This window comes from Podarcis pityusensis (assembly GCF_964106645.2).
Source record: "Podarcis pityusensis genome assembly, chromosome: 10".
Taxonomy (NCBI): domain Eukaryota; kingdom Metazoa; phylum Chordata; class Lepidosauria; order Squamata; family Lacertidae; genus Podarcis; species Podarcis pityusensis.
The window spans coordinates 12,996,435-13,019,002 of record NC_138035.1 but is presented as its reverse complement, the minus strand read 5'-3'; the positions used below and the strand labels follow the sequence as shown (position 1 = coordinate 13,019,002).

The 22,568-nt window shown below is 45.2% G+C and overlaps 2 protein-coding genes across 11 annotated transcripts in view; both read left to right on the top strand.

Moving 5' to 3' along the window:
- Positions 1-4,436, top strand: part of ABCC9 (ATP binding cassette subfamily C member 9) — an 86,078-nt gene extending 81,642 nt beyond the window's left edge. For 6 of the 10 annotated variants that reach the window (XM_081022620.1, XM_081022622.1, XM_081022618.1 and 3 more), the window contains 3 exons: positions 101-163; positions 1,711-1,882; positions 4,097-4,236. In XM_081022620.1, coding sequence (XP_080878746.1) covers positions 101-163; positions 1,711-1,848 — 201 coding nt within the window. In that variant the 3' untranslated portion in view covers positions 1,849-1,882; positions 4,097-4,236. Of the gene's footprint in view, positions 1-100; positions 164-1,710; positions 1,883-4,096 lie in introns of all 10 variants that reach the window. The other 4 variants (XM_081022623.1, XM_081022626.1, XM_081022621.1 and 1 more) reach the window with 1 other exon arrangement.
- An 8,208-nt stretch (positions 4,437-12,644) lies between these two features.
- KCNJ8 (potassium inwardly rectifying channel subfamily J member 8) lies at positions 12,645-20,208 on the top strand. The gene is made up of 3 exons (XM_081024139.1): positions 12,645-13,104; positions 16,221-16,684; positions 18,064-20,208. Exons 2-3 carry the CDS (start codon positions 16,326-16,328, stop codon positions 18,962-18,964), a joined length of 1,260 nt encoding a protein of 419 aa, XP_080880265.1. The 5' UTR covers positions 12,645-13,104; positions 16,221-16,325; the 3' UTR covers positions 18,965-20,208.
- The last annotated feature ends 2,360 nt before the right edge of the window (positions 20,209-22,568 follow it).

The following is a 22,568-nucleotide window of genomic DNA, read 5'->3' as shown; positions in this document are numbered from 1 at the left end:
GCCATGCAAGACCCAGACCCAGGAGCTTCTGTAGGTGTGGTCATATGACAAACTCCACTCCTGTGGTCATTAAGTGACTGTTGCATCTCTCATTTGCTAGGAGAACATTTTGCAGAAGGTTGTGATGACTGCCTTCGCTGATCGCACAGTGGTGACGATAGCTGTAAGTATGCCGTTCCACAGTGGACCTCCTTTCTGCATTTCCCCAGCAGATGATAAACTTGGTCTGCTGGAAACAATGTCCTGAAACAGCACATGCAGAAGCAAAAAGAAGCTCACCATCGGCTTACATTCACCTCTCCTGGCCCTCTTCAATCTCTGTTTCATGTGTAAAGACAAGCCAGGCTTCCCAGAAAGCACAACTAAACCCTGCAGAAGTCCTCCTCCACCCCTTCTGAAGACTTCTGTGTACTTTCTCAAAATCCTGGCTCGTGTCTATGTCCAAACAAAAGATAGTGGTTTAAAACAAACTCTGATCATTATTATTATTATTTTGAAAAAAAGCAAGCTGACTTCAAACCATAGTTTATGAAGCTGGCCTGTTTCATTAACCAAGCTTTGTTGTAAACCATAACTTCTGCTTCATACATAAAGACAAGACAGGATGCTATGAAAGTGAAATTGAAAGCATTGGGAATCCTTCACCCAACCATGTAGGAGGAGGGAATGAGAGAAGCATATGAGCCCAAGTCCTTTTGAGGCCTTTTTCCAGTTCATGCGTGTAGTGCTTAACCATGGTTTTGGGTTACATTCAAACACTGCCAGTATTAAATGAAATCCCAAGCTGAGACTACTCCAGAATTTTGAGTGGGATCAAAATCCATAATACAAGGAGACCTTTCCCATCTAGGAAATGGCAGATCTTGGGTGCAGATAGTCATGTGTGATAATAATAATAATTTATTACTTATACCCTGCCCATCTGGCTGGGTTTCCCCAGCCACTATGGGCAGCTTCCAACAAGAGATTAAAAATACATTAAAACATCCGTCATTAAAAACGTCCCTAAACAGGGCTGCCTTCAGATGTCTTCTAAACATCAGATAATTGTTTATTTCCTTGACATCTGACAGGAGGGTGTTCCACAGGGCGGGCACCACTACCGAGAAGGCCCTCTGCCTGGTTCCCTGTAATTTTGCTTCTCACAGTGAGGGAACCACCAGAAGGCCCTCAGAGCTGGACCTCAGTGTCCGGGCAGAATGATGGGAGTTGGAGACGCTCCTTCAGGTATACAGGACCAAGGCTGTTTAGGGCTTTAAAGATGAGCACCAAGTCTTTGAATTACCTGTGACAGGGCTTTTTTTCAGCCGGAACGCACCAGACCTCTGTTCCAGCCCCTCTTGGGTGGGTGCCATTGCCATTGTAAGAGAACGAGGGAAGTGTTCATGCGGAGTTCTGGCTTCGCTTTGTCACTGAATTTGGAACAACCTAAATGAGGCATTATGGCGTGTATTTGGGACAATAATACCCATCCACTCAACAGAAGGAGGTAATTGTGGGAATGAATAAGTACTGCTTTAGTGGGTTCTTATATAGATCACCATGCTGATTTCAATCCTGGCATATTTACTTTACATGCTCCTCTCCTTTCAATAAAGATCTCTGTCTGTATTTATTCTAAGCTTTCCTGATCTTTGCATGGCATTCCCTTTCTGTTACTTTCCCTTTCCTTTCCTTTCCTTTCCTTTCCTTTCCTTTTCTTCCTTCCAGCACCGGGTCTCTCAAATCCTAGATGCAGACCTCGTCTTAGTCTTGTCCGAAGGCGATCTCGTCGAGTGTGACGCGGCAGCCAACCTGCTCCTCAAAGAGGGAGGCCTTTTCACCACTTTGGTGAAGACAAACAAATAGATACTCTTGACCCAGGATTCCGGAAAGATTTTCGGTATTCATTCACTCAGTCCTGTATGGTCCCGTTCTTCATTCAGTCTCTGAACAGTCAATCGTGATAGTGTTGGCGGGGGGTCTGGGGCATTCTGACACTTGAGATCCAAAGGTTTTTACAGTAGGGCAGAATTTATTCCTGTATTAAACATGGAGGCCTGCTTCACTCTTCCAAAACAAAAAGAGAGATGCAGGCATATTTTCTAGAATAGCTGCTACAACCAAGCCCTAAATAGTGTGAGGGCTGCCCACCTAGGAAACACCACTTTCTCCCATATGAAGTTAACCCCACCACTATTCTGAAATTTGAGATCAGATAATGAGGCCCTTCTGCAGACGCCAACATTTATGAATTACACCCATGCAAATCAGAAGAACCTTTTATTATGTAATTGCTCTACAGAGCTTTGGAACACCAAAGACAATTAGCTCTTCTCACTTTTTTTCATTCTTTAGCAAGCAAGCCAAGAGAGTCCTTTTCCTTTGAGCATGTGAGGAATGATTGCTCTACTACAACTAGGTCTATTACAGTTTATTTTAACAGTGCTTTGTGCCTTTTTGTTATTTTTGTTTTGAATTTGTAGCATACAAATTTTAGATACCTTTGAGGTGAGTTGTAGGTGTTGTGTATGTGTGTGTGTGTTTTAAAGAAAAGCAGCCTATGAATTTAATTATATGTGCGAACAGATAACTCATCACCCAAGTGTGGATTCTTACGTAACAAAAGAAGTTGGTCATCGTTGTGCAGGGAGGGGTGTATCAACAAGCTTGGGGGAACCCCAAGATTTAAAGAAATTAAAAAAGGAACTTCAGAGGAAAGACTCTAAGGGGACAGGAAGCAAAGCCCAAACAAAACAGCCCAAAGAGGACTGAGCAGAGACTGTGAAGTATCTATGGCAAAGAGAAGGGGTGGAAAACAAGGGGAGGATTGGAATGGAGTATCCCAAAACAGGGCTGGCTGGCTGGCTGGCTGGCTGGCTTGAACCCTGAAGAGGAACACTCTGCTCTGCAACTGAGATGTCTCAGTTGGTAGACCATGTGACCCTCAATCTCAGTCGTGGGTTTGAGCCCCATGTTGACTGGAAGATCCTTGCATTGCAGGAGGTTGGACTACGTGACCCCTGTGGTCCCTTCCAAGTCTACAATTCTATGATTTTGTAGCAATTCCCACTACAGGGTATTCCAGCATTCTCCTTTGGGACTTGGAGATGGGATCCTGCATTCCGCAAGGCAGTGTCAATGTGTCGGGAATTTCCCTGCACCAGTCAGCTATATATCCCCAGAGAATCACAATGTGCTCTTTACTCATTCCCTTGGAATGATGCCTTAGGTATACATCTTTCTTTCTTTTTTTTTTAAAAAAAGGTACTGTATTTTTCTGTGTATAAGACGTCCCCATGTATAAGACGACCCCTATCTTTTTAAACCCAAAATTAAGAAATTAAGTTGTTTAGCTTTTGGGGGTGGGTGGGGGTGGTCACTTCTGCCAATCGCTCACCCACCTGCCTGCCACTGCCGATCGCACACCTCACTGCAGCCGCCAATTGTCTGTCCTCTCGCCGCCACCAACAGCCCACCCACCCACTTGCTGCAGCCACCAATCGCCTGTCCAATTGCCGCAGCCGCAGCCATTCGCCAGCAGGCCTTGCCACAGCCACCAATCACCCGCCAAATCACCGCTGCCAATCTCCTGCTTGCTGCTGCCATTAATTCACCATCCGTATATAACAGGCTTCCTCAACCTCGGCCCTCCAGATGTTTTGAGACTACAATTCCCATCATCCCTGACCACTGGTCCTGCTAGCTAGGGATCATGGGAGTTGTGGGCCAAAAACACCTGGAGGGCTGAGGTTGAGGAAGCCTGGTGTATAATATGACACCCAATTTTTGCCTAATTTTTTTAAAGCAAAAAGCATCATCTTATACATGGAAAAATACAGTAATTTCTGACTCGGTTTGCAGCAAGCCCTCTCTTCAAACTCCTGCTCAGTTTTTGCTGTTGTGGCTGCTGCTGATCCACAGGTTACACACACTCTTAAATCCTTAATATGTGGCTCTGCCCCAATGCATTTTAGCTGTGAATGGGGAGCAGCGTGTGGGGTCCTCCACCATGCTGCTTGCAAATAATGCTGCTGGTCCAATAATTGTACAAACTCGCATCTAGATGATGCCTGGTAGGGAAATGAAATAATTTAGGTATGTCTTTTAATTGTAGCACCGGGTCCACACCATCCTGACTGCAGACCTGGTCATTGTGATGAAGCGAGGGGTCATTTTGGAGTACGACACACCCGAGAATCTGCTGGCTCAGGAAGACGGCATCTTTGCATCCTTTGTTCGGGCCGACATGTGAAAGGGCTGGGGGGAAATGCATGCCATTCGCTTTTCTAATGCCTGACTTTTCAACGATTGAGGAAAAAACATATATGTATATTTTCTATACACTGTAGCATCACTGCAGACTTTGCCAAGGATTTTTGCATCTGTCTAGTTTTTATAAAACCGAAACCTGTTATGTACGCTGACTTCAGTGCAATAAATTCTTCTTCACAAAATGCTAGGCAATTCTCCCTTGTATTTCCTCAGCAATTCGATCCCTTGGCAATGGAGAGAGTTGGCAATTTCTTGGAGTACTCGGAGTTGAAATGTTCCCCTTTTTTGGTGCGCGAAAGGATTTACAGCACTGGGAATGGTAGCTGAATTCCTGGGTGGACTTTGCAGATGGAGAACGGTCCAATCATTTTCCTCTGGGGGAGAAGAGAAGGAATAGGTAAAATCCAGATAAACACAATTATTGCTAACTTCTATTGAAAGCAAAGGAAAGGGATCTGCCATCTGATTTCATGCATGCTTCCTCAGAAGTAAGGTTCAGTATAGCTGTGTGCTTAGGACCTGTACTAAGAAACCCAACTCTTTTAAATGGATAATAATAATAATACAGTTATACCTCAGGTTGAAGTAGCTTCGGGTTAAGCATTTTCGGGTTGCGCTCCACAGCAACTCGGAAGTAACGGAATGCGTTACTTCCGGATTTCGCTGCTTGTGCATGCGCAGACGCTCAAAATGACGTCACGTGCATGCACGGAAGCTGTGAATCACGACCCGCACATGTGCAGACACGCAGATGTGGGTTGCGTTCGCTTCAGGATGCGAATGGGGCTCCAGAACGGATCCCGTTCGCATCCAGAGGCACCACTGTAATCATTTATTTATACCCCGCCCATCTGGCGGGGTTTCCCCAGCCACTCTGGGCAGCTCCCGACAGAATATTAAAAACATGATAAACATTAAAAACTTCCCTAAACAGGGCTGCCTTCAGATGTCTTCTAGAAGTCAGGTAGTTGTTTATTTCCTTGACATCTGATGGGAGGGAACCGCCAGAAGGCCCTCGGAGCTGGACCTCAGTGTCTGGGCTGAATGATGGGGGTGGAAATGCTCCTTCAGGTATACTGGGATTTCACTGCCACTATTTTTTAAAGAAATGAAATATGTGCTGTGTCTTTTACAGTGAAGTCTGTTTTCCTTCAGGCAAAGTCCCAACCTGAACAGGAAGTCTTTACAGCAGCTAGTCTGTGTGTAGATGAAATTATTCCAGTACCTAAAGGTAAAGGTAAAGGGATCCCTGACCATTAGGTCCAGTTGTGGCCGACTCTGGAGTTGCGGTCCACATCTCGCTCTATAGGCCGAGGGTGCCAGCTTTTGTCTGCAGACAGCTTCCAGGTCATGTGGCCAGCATAACTAAGCCGCTTTTGTCAAACCAGAGCAGCACACCGAAACGCCGTTTACCTTCCCGCCGGAGCAGTACCTATTTATCTACTTGCACTTTGACGTGCTTTCGAACTGCCAGGTTGGCAGGAGCAGGGACGGAGCAATGGGAGCTCACCCTGTCGTGGGGATTCGAACAGCCAACCTTCTGATCGGCAAGTCCTAGGCTCTGTGGTTTAACCCACAGCGCCACCCGTGTCCCTATTCCAGTACCTATGATCCCCTTATTACCTAGAGCAGGGATGGGGGGGCATTGTCTCTGGGTGGTGTTGGACTCCAAACCCCATCAGCCCGAGCCAACATGGTCAAAGGTCAGGGATGTAGCTCAGCTGTGGAAGTCACTGTGTTGGCTATCCCTGCAAACATGTATCTCTGGCAGCTCACTGAGCAGCACCTCCTGAAGATTGTATGCAATTTCCCCCATATATTTTGGCAAATTTGGGCAAAGCATATTTCCCCTAACCCAGCCTTTCTCAACCTGTGGGTCCCCAGATTTTGTTGAACTACAACTCCCATCACCCCTAGCTAGCAAGGCCAGAGCTCAGGGGGGATGGGAGTTGTAGTCCAACAACATCTGGGGACCCACAGGTTGAGAACCACTGCGTAACCTTATTTGTTTTGTAAAATTTATACACCACCTGATTGCAAAAGAAAATCTCAAAGGAGTTTGCAAAAACATAAAACCATATAACCAAGGAAACGTTTGCAGTGCATTAAAACCCAAGAGGTTAAAATAACAAAAACAGATTAAAATTGACACCAGCATTTCTAAGCCTCTGGTTAGGCTTGCCTAGATGAGAATGTTTTTAGCAGGTGCCGAAAATAGTAAAGTGAAGGTGCCCGCTTGATCTCAATAGGCAGGGAGTTCCAAGGTTTTACAGATTTCTGTGGCAGTGCCAAATTCACCAATTGAAGCAGTTGAGTAAGGCATTTTTGTATGTCGTTATTGTGGATATTTGCATTCATATGCGCACATAACCATGGTACAGTGGTACCTCGGGTTACATACGCTTCAGGTTATATACGCTTCAGGTTACAGACTCCGCTAATCCAGAAATAGTGCTTCAGGTTAAGAACTTTGCTTTAGGATGAGAACAGAAATCGTGCTCTGGCAGCACGGCAGCAGCAGGAGGCCCCATTAGCTAAAGTGGTGCTTCAGGTTAAGAACAGTTTCAGGTTAAGAACGGGCCTCCGGAATGAATTAAGTTCTTAACCCGAGGTACCACTGTATATGCGTTTTTGAACATATCAGTTGGCTGGAGAACGGCATTGGAGGAATGCAAATTCTGAAGGCTGCATTTCAGTTCAAATGTTATTTGGCGAAGCATGAATTAAGTAGGTATGCATTTAAATACAGAATGAAAATTACACCCACCCCCTCAAATGCCTAGGAGCTACAAAAAGGCTCTGAGTAAAAGCAATAATGTTTCATGGAACAAGCTGCCTCCTAGAAATGAAGAACCATCCTTGTGTTTCTTTTGGGATGGGGAAAACAGTTTAATATCAGCGCAGAACTTGCCCTGAAAGCAAGTCCTCCACAATCTGTCCAAGAGGCTGCCACAATTAATTCTGCAAATTACTGAGTGCCTTGACCAGGTTCTAGCCTTTTCTATGTCGTTCTCCAGAGTGGAGTCTATTAAGATTATCGTTTCTCGTGAGATAAGAGGACTTTGACTCTTGCAAACGAAGAGCGAGCATGAGACTCGTATCTCAGTCCAAGTCAATTGTGCGTCAAAGAAGCGAAGTTTAGTTGCAAGCTATTGGCAGCCCCGTGTGGGACATTGCTGTCCAGATGAGTTGTAGAATCATAGAATTGTAGAGTTGGAAGGGACCACAAGAGTCATCTAGTCCAACGCCCTGCAATGCAGGAATCAAATTAGGATGAATGCTCAATAAACTGGTCACCTGGAAGCAACCTGGGTCTCCCCAATCTTACTCTTAAGTCTAAACCACAGCACACTGCCTATCTGATCACTGTCTCAGTTGAGCATCTCATTGGCTTTGGGTTGACAGTTAAAGTCACATGTACTTTTCTAAACTTCGTTTTATACATCAGCCTCATTGTTTATCCTTCTGATTATGAACCCTAATAGTTGGCTGGGGTGGGTGGGGGGAGTGGAATCAGATTTCCAAGAATTCAAGTTTCCATTAAACAGACGACGTTGAGTGCCAGAATTATACACTCTGCCGGCTCAAACCAGTGGGAAAACTTCACGGCCTCCTTCTGCTGTGCCCTGATTAGCTTTGTTTTGTTTTGAAATGGGTTTTGGCCTGCATGATTTCTTCAGTTTCCACGGCATATTTCTCAGGGTATGTGTGTGAGAGAGATTTACGTTAAGGAGACCTTTTTATAAGAAGACCAGAGATTTAAAGGAAACGATTTGCCGGTGTTCAAACAGCAATAGCTTGCACTTCGAATGCAAATAATGCACACCATTTTGGGCCTTGACCTTTGGGCAACCACTGCAAGATTTAGAAGACAAGATTAGCTGGGCGCAATCCAGAGAAACTCAGTTACAAGGAAGCCTCATTGAAGTCAAGGGAGTGGCTAAGTTTTCCAGAGGAGGACACAGGCCCAACCGATGTCTTCCAAAACCTTCCATGGCAGCAGGGCTGTCCCACCCATGAGGCCTGATGAGGCAGTAGCCTCAGGCAGCAGATCCAGTCTCCGCGGAGCATGGTGTTATGTATTCAGTGGTCTGTGTTTGCCTGAGCTTGAGCCTGGACTAAGGATTTATGAGCTCCTGTGTCCTGATTCGATACATGATGTCCAATCACAGAACATTTCAGGATTTGGGCCTCTGCCATTGGCCCTTGGAGTCATGATTCACAGCTTAGAAGTTGAGACAGCAAATCATGTTGGGAGTGGGAGTGGCCCAGGCTTTCAGGAATGTATATAAGCAGTTGCTTTGCCCCTGTTTCCTAGTTATGTAGGTCATGAAATGTTCTTGCTGTTATCACTGTGTCTTGCCTCGTGGGATCCCACCTACACTTCACACGCCATCGGCCATCAGCACAGAAAGAAGAAGTGGGGGATCTATGGAGGAAGAATTGGTGGCGGTGACACAGGGGCTACAGAGGAGGAGAAAATGGGAGCAGGAGAGTGTCTTCTCAAATTCCATGTCCAGTACTTGGACGGACACTCCAAGTGTCTCTATTTTCCTGCGACAGTCCTGGATTTACAGAAGCCATCTCGGTTTCTGATTTGATTCCAGAATGTCCCGCTTTTCCTTAGGACGTCCCTATTTTCATCGGAATGTAGAGTTCTGTGACCCCGCCACCAAGCCAAGGAGATAAATAACTATGCAGCCTTTAGAAGACACCTGAAGGCAGCCCTGTATGGGGAAGGGTGTTTTTTTTTAAAAAAAGTGTTAAATGTTTTATTGTTTATTTTATTTATTGAATTTATATACTGCACTATACCGGCAGGTCTCAGGGTGGTTCACAGAATAAAATCAAAATATAAAACCACAAAATACATAATCAAAACAACAACAACAACAACTCAATAACTCCCCACCCCCCAAAACCCCCACATTTTAAAAGGGCATGGGATGTCAATCAAACCGACCAAAGGCCTGGTTTAAAAGGAACATTTTTGCATGGCGCCTATAGGTCTATAGGCGCCAGGTGAACATCCCTGGGGAGAGCATTCCACAGACAGAGAGCCACTGCATAGAAGGCCCCGTTCTCATGTTGCCACCCTCCAGACCTCTTGAGGAGGAGGCACACGAAGGTGGAACTCAGAAGGTGATCTCAGGGTCCAGGTAGGTTCATATTAAGTTTTCATATACGTTGGAAGCTGCCCAGAGTGTCTGGGGCAACCCAGTCCGATGGGTGGGGTATACATAATAAAATTGTTATCATCATTATTATGGAATCGGACATCCCTATTCTGTGCAAATAGGACATTCCAGGATCAAATCAGAAACCAGGATGGCTTCTGCAGTATCTTCTGTGACATTGCAAGGGATCCCAGATCGCATGTTATGTACTGAGTTGAATAGGGGACTTCCGGGTTGGCGCCATCGCCGAATGGCGGACTCCCTCCGAGCTCCGGAGGGAGCCTGCTCGGCAGGGGCTGGGTCCTACCGCACCGGCGATGCGGGGACCCTTAAAAACCACGGCCACGAGGGTCGTGGACATGGAGACTCGGCTGGCACCGCTAGCGCCCTCCCGACTCGTGAAGGAGCCTTTTTAAAGGCTACGGATCGGGTGCCGGGGAGAAGCGTGGTGCTTTGAGTCCTCTGCTATCCCTGCCGAGCGCAGCCGCATGCCATCCGGCGGAGAGCGCTGACTTCTTCTATTGAAAATTCGGACTTTTAGACAACAACCCGTGAGTAATTTGGAACCTGGGTTTAAAAGGAGGAAAAAAAGAATTTCTTTTTGAATTGGATACGAGCGGGGGGGGATCCAAAAAGGAAGTCAGTCCCCCCCCCCCTATTGTAAACCTTTCAAGACAAGGACGGGGCAACCAAGGTCCAAAAAGATTTGTATTGCTGATAAAAACTAAGAATTCCACGATGGGGAATTATAAGAACTGTGCTGGAGGATGAACTGAGGGAGAAGAAACGTAACCCCCCCCCCCTGGGAACCGGGGTGATTGAAGAGAGAGCCTGGTGAAAAGAGTCGGAGATTTTGACAGCTGTCAAAGTAGCTGTCAAAGTCGGAAAGCAGAGAGGATTTTATTATGAGAACTTTGCTGGCTAAATTTGTTACAATTTGCTACAACTTGTTAAAACTTGGATACAAAATGGCGAAAACATGGATAACAATCGGACTTTTGGACTAGAGAAGACAAAGTTATAACAATCCCCCTAGAGGAGTTTCGGGACATTACAAAGATGGTCGTAAGTGAAAAAAACACCATTGGAATTTTACAGGACTGGTTATCTTCTGGGAAAGCTGCGAAACGGAAATAATATTTTGTCTACAGGGTGTTCAGCTAAAGGAGACAATAGAATTTTCTATTGAAGAAAGGAAGGGACTGAACGCAAGTTTTTGTTCCTGAATAACAATAATCCCTGCAGACTTACTAAGCTTCTGAATTAGAACGTTTCAGCAGCGGAACAAGAGGAAACTGGACTACAATTTGGAAAGAACAATGGGGGGAGCTTTATTAAAGATCTGAAGTTAAGTGTTCTAAAAATGATTATGAAAGGGAAAAAAAAAAAAAGAAAAAACCAGCAAGGAGTTGGGGGAAATAGGTGATTTATGGATTGTAAGAATCCCAGGCGGATAACATGGTTTGGTGGTCAGGGGGAAATTAAACCGGGGACAGGGGGGGAGAACTAAAATCCAAAGGCTTGTTAACTTCTTTTTTTGAACTGGCTTTGTCTCATCTATTATACTCTTTATTTCTTATTTCTGATACTTTTATTATGTGGGGTGTTTTTATTATTAAAAAAAGGGAAATTGTGGAATGAAAATGGGGTGGGCCCTGGGAAAGAAATTTTTTGTGTTTTATTAAGGGTATGGATGTGGAGTGTAGAAATTTTAAATTCGAATAATGGTTTAAACAAATTAAGTTTTTAATTAGAACTGAGAGCTTGTGGAGCCAACAATATGAAAAAGGAATATGGTAGGGGTGGGGGAAGGGGGGAGTCCCAGAAAGTGGATATATGAAAATAAGGCTATGAACGTATTTTAATTCTTGCTTTCTGTATTTTCTTTTTTTTTTGAAAATCTTAATAAATATTATTTAAAAAAAAAAAAAAAATGAGTTGAATAGGATCTAAAATGCAGCAGTCTGATTGGTCCTAGAGCAATAGGATCCAAAATGCAGCAGTCTGATTGGTCCTAGAACAATAGGATTCAGGTATGCTACAACAGCAGCAAGAATACTTATAGCAAAGTATTGGAAGACACAAGATTTACCCACTCTGGAAGAATGGCAGATGAAGGTGATGGACTATATGGAACGGGCGGAAATGACTGGCAGAATCCAAGACCAGGGAGAAGAGTCGGTGGAAGAAGATTGGAAGAAATTTAAAGACTATCTACAGAAATACTGCAAAATTAATGAATGTTAGAATGATGTTGGATTGAAGTTGAGTGGTTTTTAGCAGCAATGTTATAAAGGAATATGTAAAAATGGACTGTTAACAGGTGATAATCTAAAGTTATAATATATTAAGATAAAAGATTAAGATAAAATCAAAGAGGGAAAGGATTTGCTGAATTAACTAATTTGAACTGGAATACAAAAAAGGGAGGTGTGAGGAGGTCAGGGAAACAAGCAAATGAAAGATAAGATATGGAAAGACTAATCTGTTTTTTAACTGTTTTTATCTTGTATTTTCATTTTCTATTTTTTCTCTCTCTTTTTTCTTTCTTTTTTCGCTTATTTTTGTAATATGTTGAAACTTTAATAAATATCTTTAAAAAAAAACAAAAAAAACACAATAGGATTCAGAACGCAGCAGTCTGATTGGTCCTAGGACAATGCAGCAGTATGACTGGTCTGCAGGAGCCACCCAATCCAGCTCCAGATAGAAGTGAATCCACAACCTGATTGGCCTACAGGAGAATCCCAGAATTAGCCAATCACGTGCAGCCCATTGTGTAAATAATGTATATAAAACAGATACTTTGAGGGGACTTTCATTCCCTCCTCACCACTATGAGCTGAATAAAGAGCATGAAATCCACTCTTGACTCTGAGTATATTTCATCGCACCTCTTAAATCACATGGCACAACAGCTTAGGGAGAGCACTATATTGCCTGCTGAGCCTCCCAAGAGAGGTTCGACCCCTATAAGGTCAGAAAGGTCATTTATTTCAGCCCCCTGTTTCTTATGGAAAACAGCCAAACACCGAATCAACTGGCCGGGATGGAGACTCCGAAGATGGAGTTTCTTTGCTGTAGCTTGTCACTGAGTCCTATTCAGGCCAGAGGTTAAAAGAGAATTTAATTCTCTCTCTCTCTCTTGCTCTCTGCGTCAGTGGTGCTTGGACTGGGGCCAGCATCCCTCCCCCTGCTCTCTCTGTCCCATCCCCAAACTCAGGGGAAACGCTGAAAACTTTGCAACGATCTGTATGTCGAGGGAGGAGGAAGATGAGAAGAGGCAGGGCTCTGGTCGCTGCTACTGTTGATGTCAAGATTCCTCTCTCCTACCTAGCGCCATACACAGCCTCAGCCAGCCTTTCCTGAACTTGGATCTCCTTCATCCCCTCCACTCTCTCTCTCCTCCGCCCCTCCCTCTTCCTCTCCTCCAAAGAACATTTCCCCGGGCCAAGGCAGACCAAATAATGGCTCTGCCAATTCTCTGACCACCACGTCCAGTCTGCAGGCGGCTGAAGAATCCCAGAGGGGAGCAGAGATTGAGGAAGACCAGCAATACCTGCGTCTTAAATCCTGCCTTTCGCCTCTTGGGGATTCAGCTGCCATGGAAGCTCAAAGGATCTGGCCAGGCTGAGAGCCCAGACTGCATCTGTTCTGTCGCTGCAGAATCTCTGTAAGTTTCCACTTTCTTTCTTGGGTCTGTCTGAGTTCCCTTAGTGGGTCTCCCCTTAATGCTAAGGAAGGCAGTTCAGGTGTCTGCAGCTGTTGTGGCTTCGCATTTTCATTTGGCATCCCCACACCCCGGGACTTAAAACAAGCTGTTATCCCCTCCTCTCAAAGTAACTTTTATGTAAGAGTTCTGGTGGTGGATTTCGAAAGTGATGCTCTGTGCTTTTGGAGAGCCCTTGAGGGGATTTTCTCCCTTGTCTAAGGCAGGGTTGGTACCTCAGGATAAGAACTTAATTCGTTCTGGAGGTCCGTTCTTAACCTGAAACTGTTCTTAACCTGAAGCACCACTTTAGCTAATGGGGCCTCCTGCTGACACCGCACGATTTCTGTTCTCATCCTGAAGCAAAGTTCTTAACCGGAGGTACTATTTCTGGGTTAGCAGAGTCTGTAACCTGAAGCGTCTGTAACCCAAGGTACCACTGTACGAATTACAAAAAGGGATTTCAAACATGCTCAGAGGAACTCTTATTATCATGGCTCAGGGCTCATACTGAGGGGAAAAGAGCCCCTGCTTGCTCCTGCTCAGATTAAAAAGTGCCTGCAGGATGACAGAGTCTTTTGTTTTTATTTTCCGTTTTCCAGGCTTCATTGGATTATTTGTAGCAGACATTTCCATTGAATATTATGTCAACACTTATAGGTATTTCACGTTTTACTAGTCAAGAAGCAGCAATCAACTATGTTTTACTCAGAGTACATCCAACGAAATGCATAAACATGCCTAAGTTAGGTCCATTTATTTCAGTAGGTCTACTCTGACTTAAAACTTAGTTCAGCGCCGCTCATTCTGTGTCCTTGGTTTGTTGTACAACTTTTCTCCTGACATGAAGCACATGTGCAAACGTACTTGGGAGAACTAGCATTTTATTTGGAGGACTAGCATTTAAAATGCTAGAAGCAAGCTTTTGAGTCAAACAGGGCTCTTCAACCAGGCTAGATATTTATTTATTTATTGTTTGCTTGTTTCACTTTCCTGGGATACTGAATACTTGCCCTTAATAGTGGATCCCAGCCATTTCTGGATTAGCAACTTCTGTGTTTAAGGATGTCATGCATATAGAAAGAGCCCTGTGTGACTCAAAAACTTGCTTCCTGCATTGTAAATAAACACCAGATTCCCAAACAAAGATGCTTTCTCTTACTTGTATCGTGAAATTGACACAACTGCTAAGGTTCTGCTTATCCCTTAGTGTTTCTCAGCATTTGTTGGGAAGATCCCCTAAATGCATTCATACACAGTATTCCATTTGCTAGAAACATGCAGGTATAATGGGGGAAAGAGTTTAAACAGTGCATTTAACCTTTCATGTTGCCCAAGAAAGTATTAATTAAACCCAAACAGTCTTCGGACCATGTTTATATGAGTTTAGTTGGAGAACGTGTGGAGTTTTGCTTTCCTAGGGCACAAATCCTTTGTGGGACTCATCCACAGAATCATAGAATTGTAGAGTTGGAAGGGACCCCAAGGGTCATCTAGTCCAACCCCCCACAATGCAGGAATCTCAACTCAAGCATCCATGGCAGATGTCCGCCCAACCTCTGCTTAGAAACCTCCAAGGAAGGAGAATCCACTACCTGCCGTCTGTTCCATTGTTGAACAGCTCTTACCGGCAGATAGTTCTTTCTAATGTTTAGCCAGAATCGCCTTTCTTGTAATTTGAATACATCAGTTTGGGTCCTACCCTCTGGAGCAGAAGAAAAGCGGTTTGTTCCATTTCCCATGTGACAGCTCTTCAGATTGAAAAACTATATATTTTTGCAGAGGGTGGGGAAAAGACAATTTCATTATCGAGGAATGCAAGTCTAATGGAATCGCAGAGTTAAAGTAAATTACCAAATCATCAATTCTAGCATGAAGGGTGCCTACAAAATAATATAATTTGGCATCTGAACCATTGGCATTATTAATTGTATTATAATTTGGTATTGTGACAATGAGGCTTTTACTGGGTTGTTGTAATTGAAAGCTAATAAAAAGTATTACACTAAAAAAAAGAAAGTCCAATGGAATCATGAAAATGAATGCTTTGAAGTTGCAATCCAGAATATATATTTTTTATTGACTTAAGAAAATTATACAGACAGCAAAACGAAGACGTCTAAGTTAACATTGCCTTCTACTGATAAGAAATAATAATAACTATTACAATAATGAAAATACTAAAAGTACATTTACTTCCCCTTTTGAACTTCTATTCTGGTTACAATATATTACTATTCTATAAGGATCTATTATATCCTTTGCTGTCCCATATATTATTTTTATTCAACCTAACCCTCCCCTCCACCCCACTGCTTCCCTTCACCTGTGTGAGATCTTCCCAACATAATATTTTTTTCTAGTTGCTTTAACAAAATAAAATAACATGAAAACTGATAAATTATAATTACTTGTCCTTAAACGCTTAACAATTGCCTATTAAGAGTTCTGCTTTAACACCCTATTTCTTCACGTATTCACCTATACATTCCCATTCTGTATAGAATTTTTGATTGGAGCAGCCCAGAATTCTTGGATTTGTTTGTACAAGAGTGCAAAAGATCTCCTAACTTGTACAGAAACCGTTGATCCTCAGATGAGAATCCCCACCCTCCTGGCAAATCTCCCCCAAATTTCTTTCCTAAAGGTAAAGGTAAAGGGACCCCTGACCATTAGGTCCAGTCGTGGCCGACTCTGGGGTTGTGGCGCTCATCTCGCTTTATTGGCTGAGGGAGCCGGCGTACAGCTTCTGGGTCATGTGGCCATCATGACTAAGCAGCTTCTGGCGAACCAGAGCAGTGCACGGAAATGCCGTTTACCTTCCCGCCGGAGCGGTACCTATTTATCTACTTGCACTTTGACGTGCTTTCGAACTGCCATGTTGGCAGAAGCTGGGACAGAGCAATGGGAGCTCACCCCATTGCGGGGATTCGAACCTCCAACCTTCTGATCGGCAAGTCCTAGGCTCTGTAGTTTAACCCACAGTGCCACCCACGTCCTAGCTAGGCCTATAATCATTGGCAAGAATGGAGTGAATTAGTGGGATGGGGTGACTTATGCAAGCTCCTTTCTTTCTCCAGGATCGGATAGAGCAAACAGAATACACGAGAGGTCTCTATAGGATTCTTCCATCCTCTCCACCTCTGCCCATTTTCGGTTGATCGGTGGACTATGGTGACAGGGAGATGCTGGCCAGGAAGAGCATCATCCCCGAAGAGTATGTCCTCGCACGGATCGCGGCCGAGAACCTGGGCAAGCCGCGCGTCAGGGACCGGCAACAGAAAGCCCGCTTCATCGCCAAGAACGGGGCTTGCAACTTGGCTCACAAGAACATCCGTGAGCAAGGGCGCTTCCTGCAGGACATCTTTACCACCCTGGTGGACCTGAAGTGGCGCCACACACTGGTCATCTTCACCATGTCCTTCCTGTGCAGCTGGCTCTTCTTTGCCATGATGTGGTGGCTGGTGGCCTTTGCTCACGGGGACATGGACAAGCCGTGCACAACCAGCGAGGACATCAATAGGCCTTGCGTCACTTGCGTCAGGTAATAGCGACGATTGATTAAATTTCTTGCCGCAAGCAACTCAAAGCAACTATACGAAAAGCAAAAGGAAAGCCGTACGTTGATTAAAACCAAGGGGGAAATACACCAGAAAAATTAAATACAGTTGTACCTTGGAAGTCAAACGGAATCCGTTCCAGAAGTCCATTCAACTTCCAAAATGTTCAAGAACCAAGGCGCAGCTTCTGATTGGCTGCAGGCAGCTGCTGCAGCCAATCAGAAGCCGCAATGGACATTCGGGTTCCAAAGGACGTTTGCAAAATGGAACAATCACTTCCGGGTCTGCGGCATTCAGGAGCCAAAACGTTTGTCTTGCCAAACGTTCAACTTCCGAGGTACGACTGTACATTTAAAATGTTGTGAACCGACCTGAGATCTAAGGATGAGGGGCAGTGTACAAATTTTAACAACACCACACACACACACACACACACACACACACACACTGATTTACAAGACCATAGATCATTATCATCCAAAGTCCTAGCTGAATGATTTTGCCTGGTACCTAAACATATCCAGTGATGGAGTCAGGTGAGTCTCCCTGGGGAGAAAAAGAGTTTGGATTTGATATCCCGCTTTATCACTACCCGAAGGAGTCTCAAAGCGGCTCACAATCTCCTTTCCCTTCCTCCCCCACAACAAACACTCTGTGAGGTGAGTGGGGCTGAGAGACTTCAAAGAAGTGTGACTAGCCCAAGGTCACCCAGCAGCTGCATGTGGAGGAGCGGAGACGCGAACCCGGTTCACCAGATTACAAGTCTACTGCTCCTAACCACTACACCACACTGGCTCTCAATTGAGCAGCCACCACAGAAAAGGCCCGCTCTCTTGTTGCTATCCTCTAGACTTCCCATAGAGGGGGCACTTGAAGAAAAGCCCCAGTTGATTATTGCATTCATCCACTTTCTCCATGCCATGGAGAATTTTACAAAAATATTCTATCTTGTTGCCTCTTACTCACCTTTTCTCTAAAGCTCCCCTCCCCACTGGTCTCCCAGAACGAGAAGAGGCATGAAAAGAGCGGAGGAGATATTGGTGACAGGCAGGCACAGTCTCTGATTGCTTGGGGAAAGCCCTGCAGAGGAGGGGACTAGCTATGGGGAGGCGGGTACCTTCAGTCCAGCAACTGCTTCATGGGAGCAAGACCTGCCAGAGATGAGCCGCTGTGCTCATTAGGCCTGACACTCCTGTGCAGATCATGATTTTGCTAATAAAGAGTTAACTCCATCTTGCATGGTGTGATTTACTGCTGGCTCGTTCCTGACGGTACAGAAGTTTCAGTAATGGATAACACGAGTCACCCTTCATACAGTATTTGATAATGGTGTGCATTGTTTCCCCTCTCTCCTTTCCCTTAGGTCTTTCACCTCCGCTTTCCTCTTCTCTATTGAGGTCCAGGTGACCATTGGCTTTGGAGGGAGGATGATGACCGAAGAATGTCCCATAGCGATCACCGTACTGATGCTCCAGAACATTGTGGGCTTGATCATCAACGCCGTCATGTTGGGCTGCATCTTCATGAAGACGGCGCAGGCACACCGGCGAGCCGAGACCTTGATATTCAGCCGGAACGCGGTCATCGCCGTACGCAATGGCAAACTCTGCTTCATGTTTCGGGTTGGGGACCTGAGGAAAAGCATGATCATCAGTGCCTCAGTGCGGATCCAGGTGGTCAAGAAGACCACCACCCCTGAAGGAGAAGTCATCCCGATCCACCAGCTAGATGTCCCGGTAGACAATCCCATTGAGAGCAACAATATTTTCCTAGTGGCCCCTTTGATTATTAGCCACATCATTGACAAGCGGAGTCCTCTCTATGACATCTCTGCCAATGACTTGGCCAGCCAAGACCTAGAGATCATTGTCATACTTGAAGGTGTGGTGGAAACCACTGGAATCACCACCCAAGCAAGAACGTCCTACATATCCGAAGAGATCCTCTGGGGCCACCGCTTCGTGCCCATCGTAGCGGAAGAAGAAGGGGCCTACGCTGTCGACTACTCCAAGTTTGGCAACACAAGCAAAGTCGCAGCGCCGCGTTGCAGTGCTAAGGAGCTGGACGAGAAGCCTTCCATCCTCATCCAGACCCTCCAGAAGAGCGAGCTGTCACACCAGAACTCCCTGAGGAAACGCAATTCCATGAGGAGGAATAACTCCATAAGGAGGAACAACTCCATGAGGAGGAATAATTCATCCTTTGTGGTGCCCAAGGTCCAGTTCATGACACCAGAAGGAAACCAGAACTTGCTGGAGACATGACAGGTCTCAAGCAATCCCGCACCCTATTCTGTAAAAAAAAGACCTCTTAAGACATTTGTGTTAACTCGATGTAAAAAATTAATGGAGCTGGGAGCTATTTATTATGTGCAAGCACCAGGTCGAACCAAACGGAGCAGGGGTAGGGGATGTGTTGCCATCCAGATGATGTTGGACTAAAGTTCCCATCATTCCTAAATTTTGGCCATGCTAGCAGGGTCTGGTGGGAGCCCAGAGCCCCACAACACCTGGAGGGCCACAGGTCCCTCACCCCTGAAATAGAGAGAAACACTGTAATTGTAGTGTAGTTGTCACTGACATGGTCTACCAGAGCCAGGCCCACCTTCCAGCGTGTGTACCATTTTAGATCGGAGGTGAGGGCTGACACAATCAAACTTTCCTCTAGACTAGCTTCCCTCAGCCCAGTGTCCTTCAGGTGTTGCAGGACTTCAACTCCCATCAGCCTCAGTCAGCATGGCCAATGGGCAGGGGTGTTGGGAGTTGTAGTCCAACAACATCTGGAGGGCACCTGGTTGGACAAGATGGTTCCATACAAAAATACAATGAATCCCTTCAGGTTTTTTTAAGCTCTTCAGAGACTAAACTAGGCCAGTGTCAGGAGGGAGCTAGCAATAAATCACACAGAGTAAGTGAAGTTAACTATTAGAAGAAACAGGATCTGTTCAGGAGTGCCCCTATGAGGCAGTTGCAGAGACTAAAGGTCCCTGCCTTCCACAGCTGCCTAAGTCTCTTCCTTCCAGGGCTTTTCCCAAGCAATCTGAGACTGCGCCAGCATGTCTGCCTTTGCTCCTCCCACTTCATGCCTTCCTGGTCCTGGAAGACCATCGGAGAGGGGAGCTTGCTCCAGGAGAAGTTCAAAGTTATGGCATTGCTGTAAACAACCCTAAATGACCTAGATTACTTCTTGAACCAAGGATTTGGACCCAGCCTTAGAATTATGCTTAAATCAATCGGACTTGAGTAGAATGAACTTAAATATTACCATGCCCCTGCAGCGATCAGAAGTGGGTGGAAAGAGAGGTGAGGTAAAATTTACTTCACTATGTAGTAAGATTCTGTGTAGGGTACGTTTACCAGCAAATACCATGGTTATTGTCATTCAAATCTTTTTTTTTAAAGAAAATAATGCATATCAGAAAACTATATTAAGAACCTCAGCATATGTAGATCTACTAGTTGTCCACTTCATAAAGACAACCTTTTTAAATAAAGGTTTTCCCCACTTTCTTTGTTGTGATGTGTAATTATGTTTAAGTTTTATGTCCTGAAACTCTGCCTACGCCCAGCCATGTCAGTTGCCTAGCTAGATGCTCACGTTGGATCAGGGAGATCTGGAACTGTGACTGAGCCAACTGATGACAAGAAAAGACAACCTTGAATCATAACACTATCCAGGACCGCAGCATCATTTCTCTAGGCCTGGTTCAAACACTGATTTTTCAAAATTCCATTATAGATATTGTTATGGGGGTGGTGGCTAACTTGAATGATATTTGAGGGAGCGGGGTCCCCTTCCATGCAGGTGATTCTGTATCCAGTGAGTTTTAGAATCGAGTACAAGAAGCTGTTGAGGCATTTCTCCTTATCAGGAAATCGCCTTAGCTCGCCAGTTAAGTGCTCTCATCAGCATCTTAAAGATGCTGTGTTGCCATAGCGGCAGCTAAGTGATGGTGATCTACAGGAAGAGGCATTTTCCCCACCTGCCTTCACCTGGCTAGATGCAACATTAACCTAGGATGGGGAACAATAGGTCACGGAGGGTTTTTGTGTGTGAGAGAGAGTGTGTGTTTTGGCTGATGCTGGAAGCTGGATACACAGAGGATTGTCTCGCTCTGTGCTGGACCCAAAGCTATGTCTTTGAGATCCCTTGGAAACCTAACGGGGAGGGAAAGGTCTGTTGAAATGTCAATGCTGTGAGCCCTTCCATGCTAGCCTCAGGTTCTGTGTGTGTGTGTAAATAAAACCATATATCCTAAAGGCACCACAGTCTCCATTGACCTTTATTCCAAGGAAACCGAACCCCAGGTAAGATCTGGAACCACTGAAGTCTCTCACTACTCAGAGATTTGGGACGCATGGATAGATCTAGCTATCATAGGAACATAGGAAGATGCCTTCTACTGAATCAGACCATCATTCCATTAGTCTAGCTCAGTATTGTCTACACAGTCCTCCCTGAGGATTGAACTGGAGACCTTCTGCTTTAAAAGCAGATGCTCTACCGCTGACCTATGGCTAAAAAATATAAGCTCTCCGTGTTGCTTACAGGCCTTTAGACGCTATAAGCAAGGCAAACTTACAAAAACCAAGCAAACAGAAGACACCTCACAAAAGGAAAATGGGCTGGGAGGGAGGAGGAAGTACGCAAGATATAAGTTATTGGTTCCAAGCTCCTCTGATGACCAGCTGGGGAGGAAAACGTTGAGAAGTGGAGGAGCATAAAGTACCGTATTTTTCTCTCTATAAGACGCACCAGACCTCAAGACGCACCTAGTTTTTGGAGGAGGAAAACAAGAAAAAATATATTCTGAATCTCAGAAGCCAGAACAGCAAGAGGGATCTCTGTGCAGTGAAAGCAGCAATCCCTCTTGCTGTTCTGGCTTCTGGGATAGCTGCACAGCCTGCACTCGCTCCATAAGACGCACACACATTTCCCCTTACTTTTGAGGAGGGAAAAAGTGAGTCTTATAGAGCAAAAAATACGGCAGTTGTTTCTCGGCTCTGCCAATGGATAGGCCCTGCATCCCTGTTCATTTCTCCATTGGTTGGGGAGGTTGGATGGGGGGGTTGTGAGCTGAGACTCCTGAATTGCAGGGGGTTGGACTAGATGACCCAAAGGGTCCCTTCCAACTCTAACAACTCTATGATTCCTCAGCAGAGCTGGTGGTGGCTCTGCATCAGTATTTTGTTCTTGCTTTGTTTTTCCAAAACAGGCCAAGGAAAGCCTTGCCAGTTTTGAAAGAAACAGAATAACTGATGGATCTCCCTTAGCTTATTTATGCTTTGGCTGCCCGGCTTATATTTCTAGCCAGTTGCTGAAGGAGCTTGCTACGCCCTCAAACTGTGAAGACAGGTGACTCCATGCTGAAGGAAATGGCAGAGTCCAAGCAGAGGGTCTCTTAGGAAAAAGAGAGAAGGATCCACAAGCTCATGGGAACCCTAAGGTATATGGAAGCACAAATCTGAAACCTTTTAAAAATTAAATCTAAGGGGGGCAAAAAGAATCTCAAAACAGCCCCATGAGGACTGAGCATACTCAGTAACCACAGAATGTGTGTCAGTTAGGGAGGTGGGAAGTTAAAAGGAAATGAGGAGGGATGGAACGGAGTATCTTGAAGACGGGCCTGGCTGGCTGGAACCCTGAACAGGAGTGCTTTTATTAGAAGGATAAAGGTAAAGGGACCCCTGACCATTAGGTCCAGTCGCGGATGACTCTGGGGTTGTGGCGCTCATCTCGCTTTATGGGCCGAGGGAGCCGGCGTACAGCTTCCGGGTCATGTGGCCAGCATGACTAAGCCGTTCCTGGCGAACCAGAGCAGCGCACGGAAACACCGTTTACCTTCCCGCTGGAGCGGGACCTATTTAT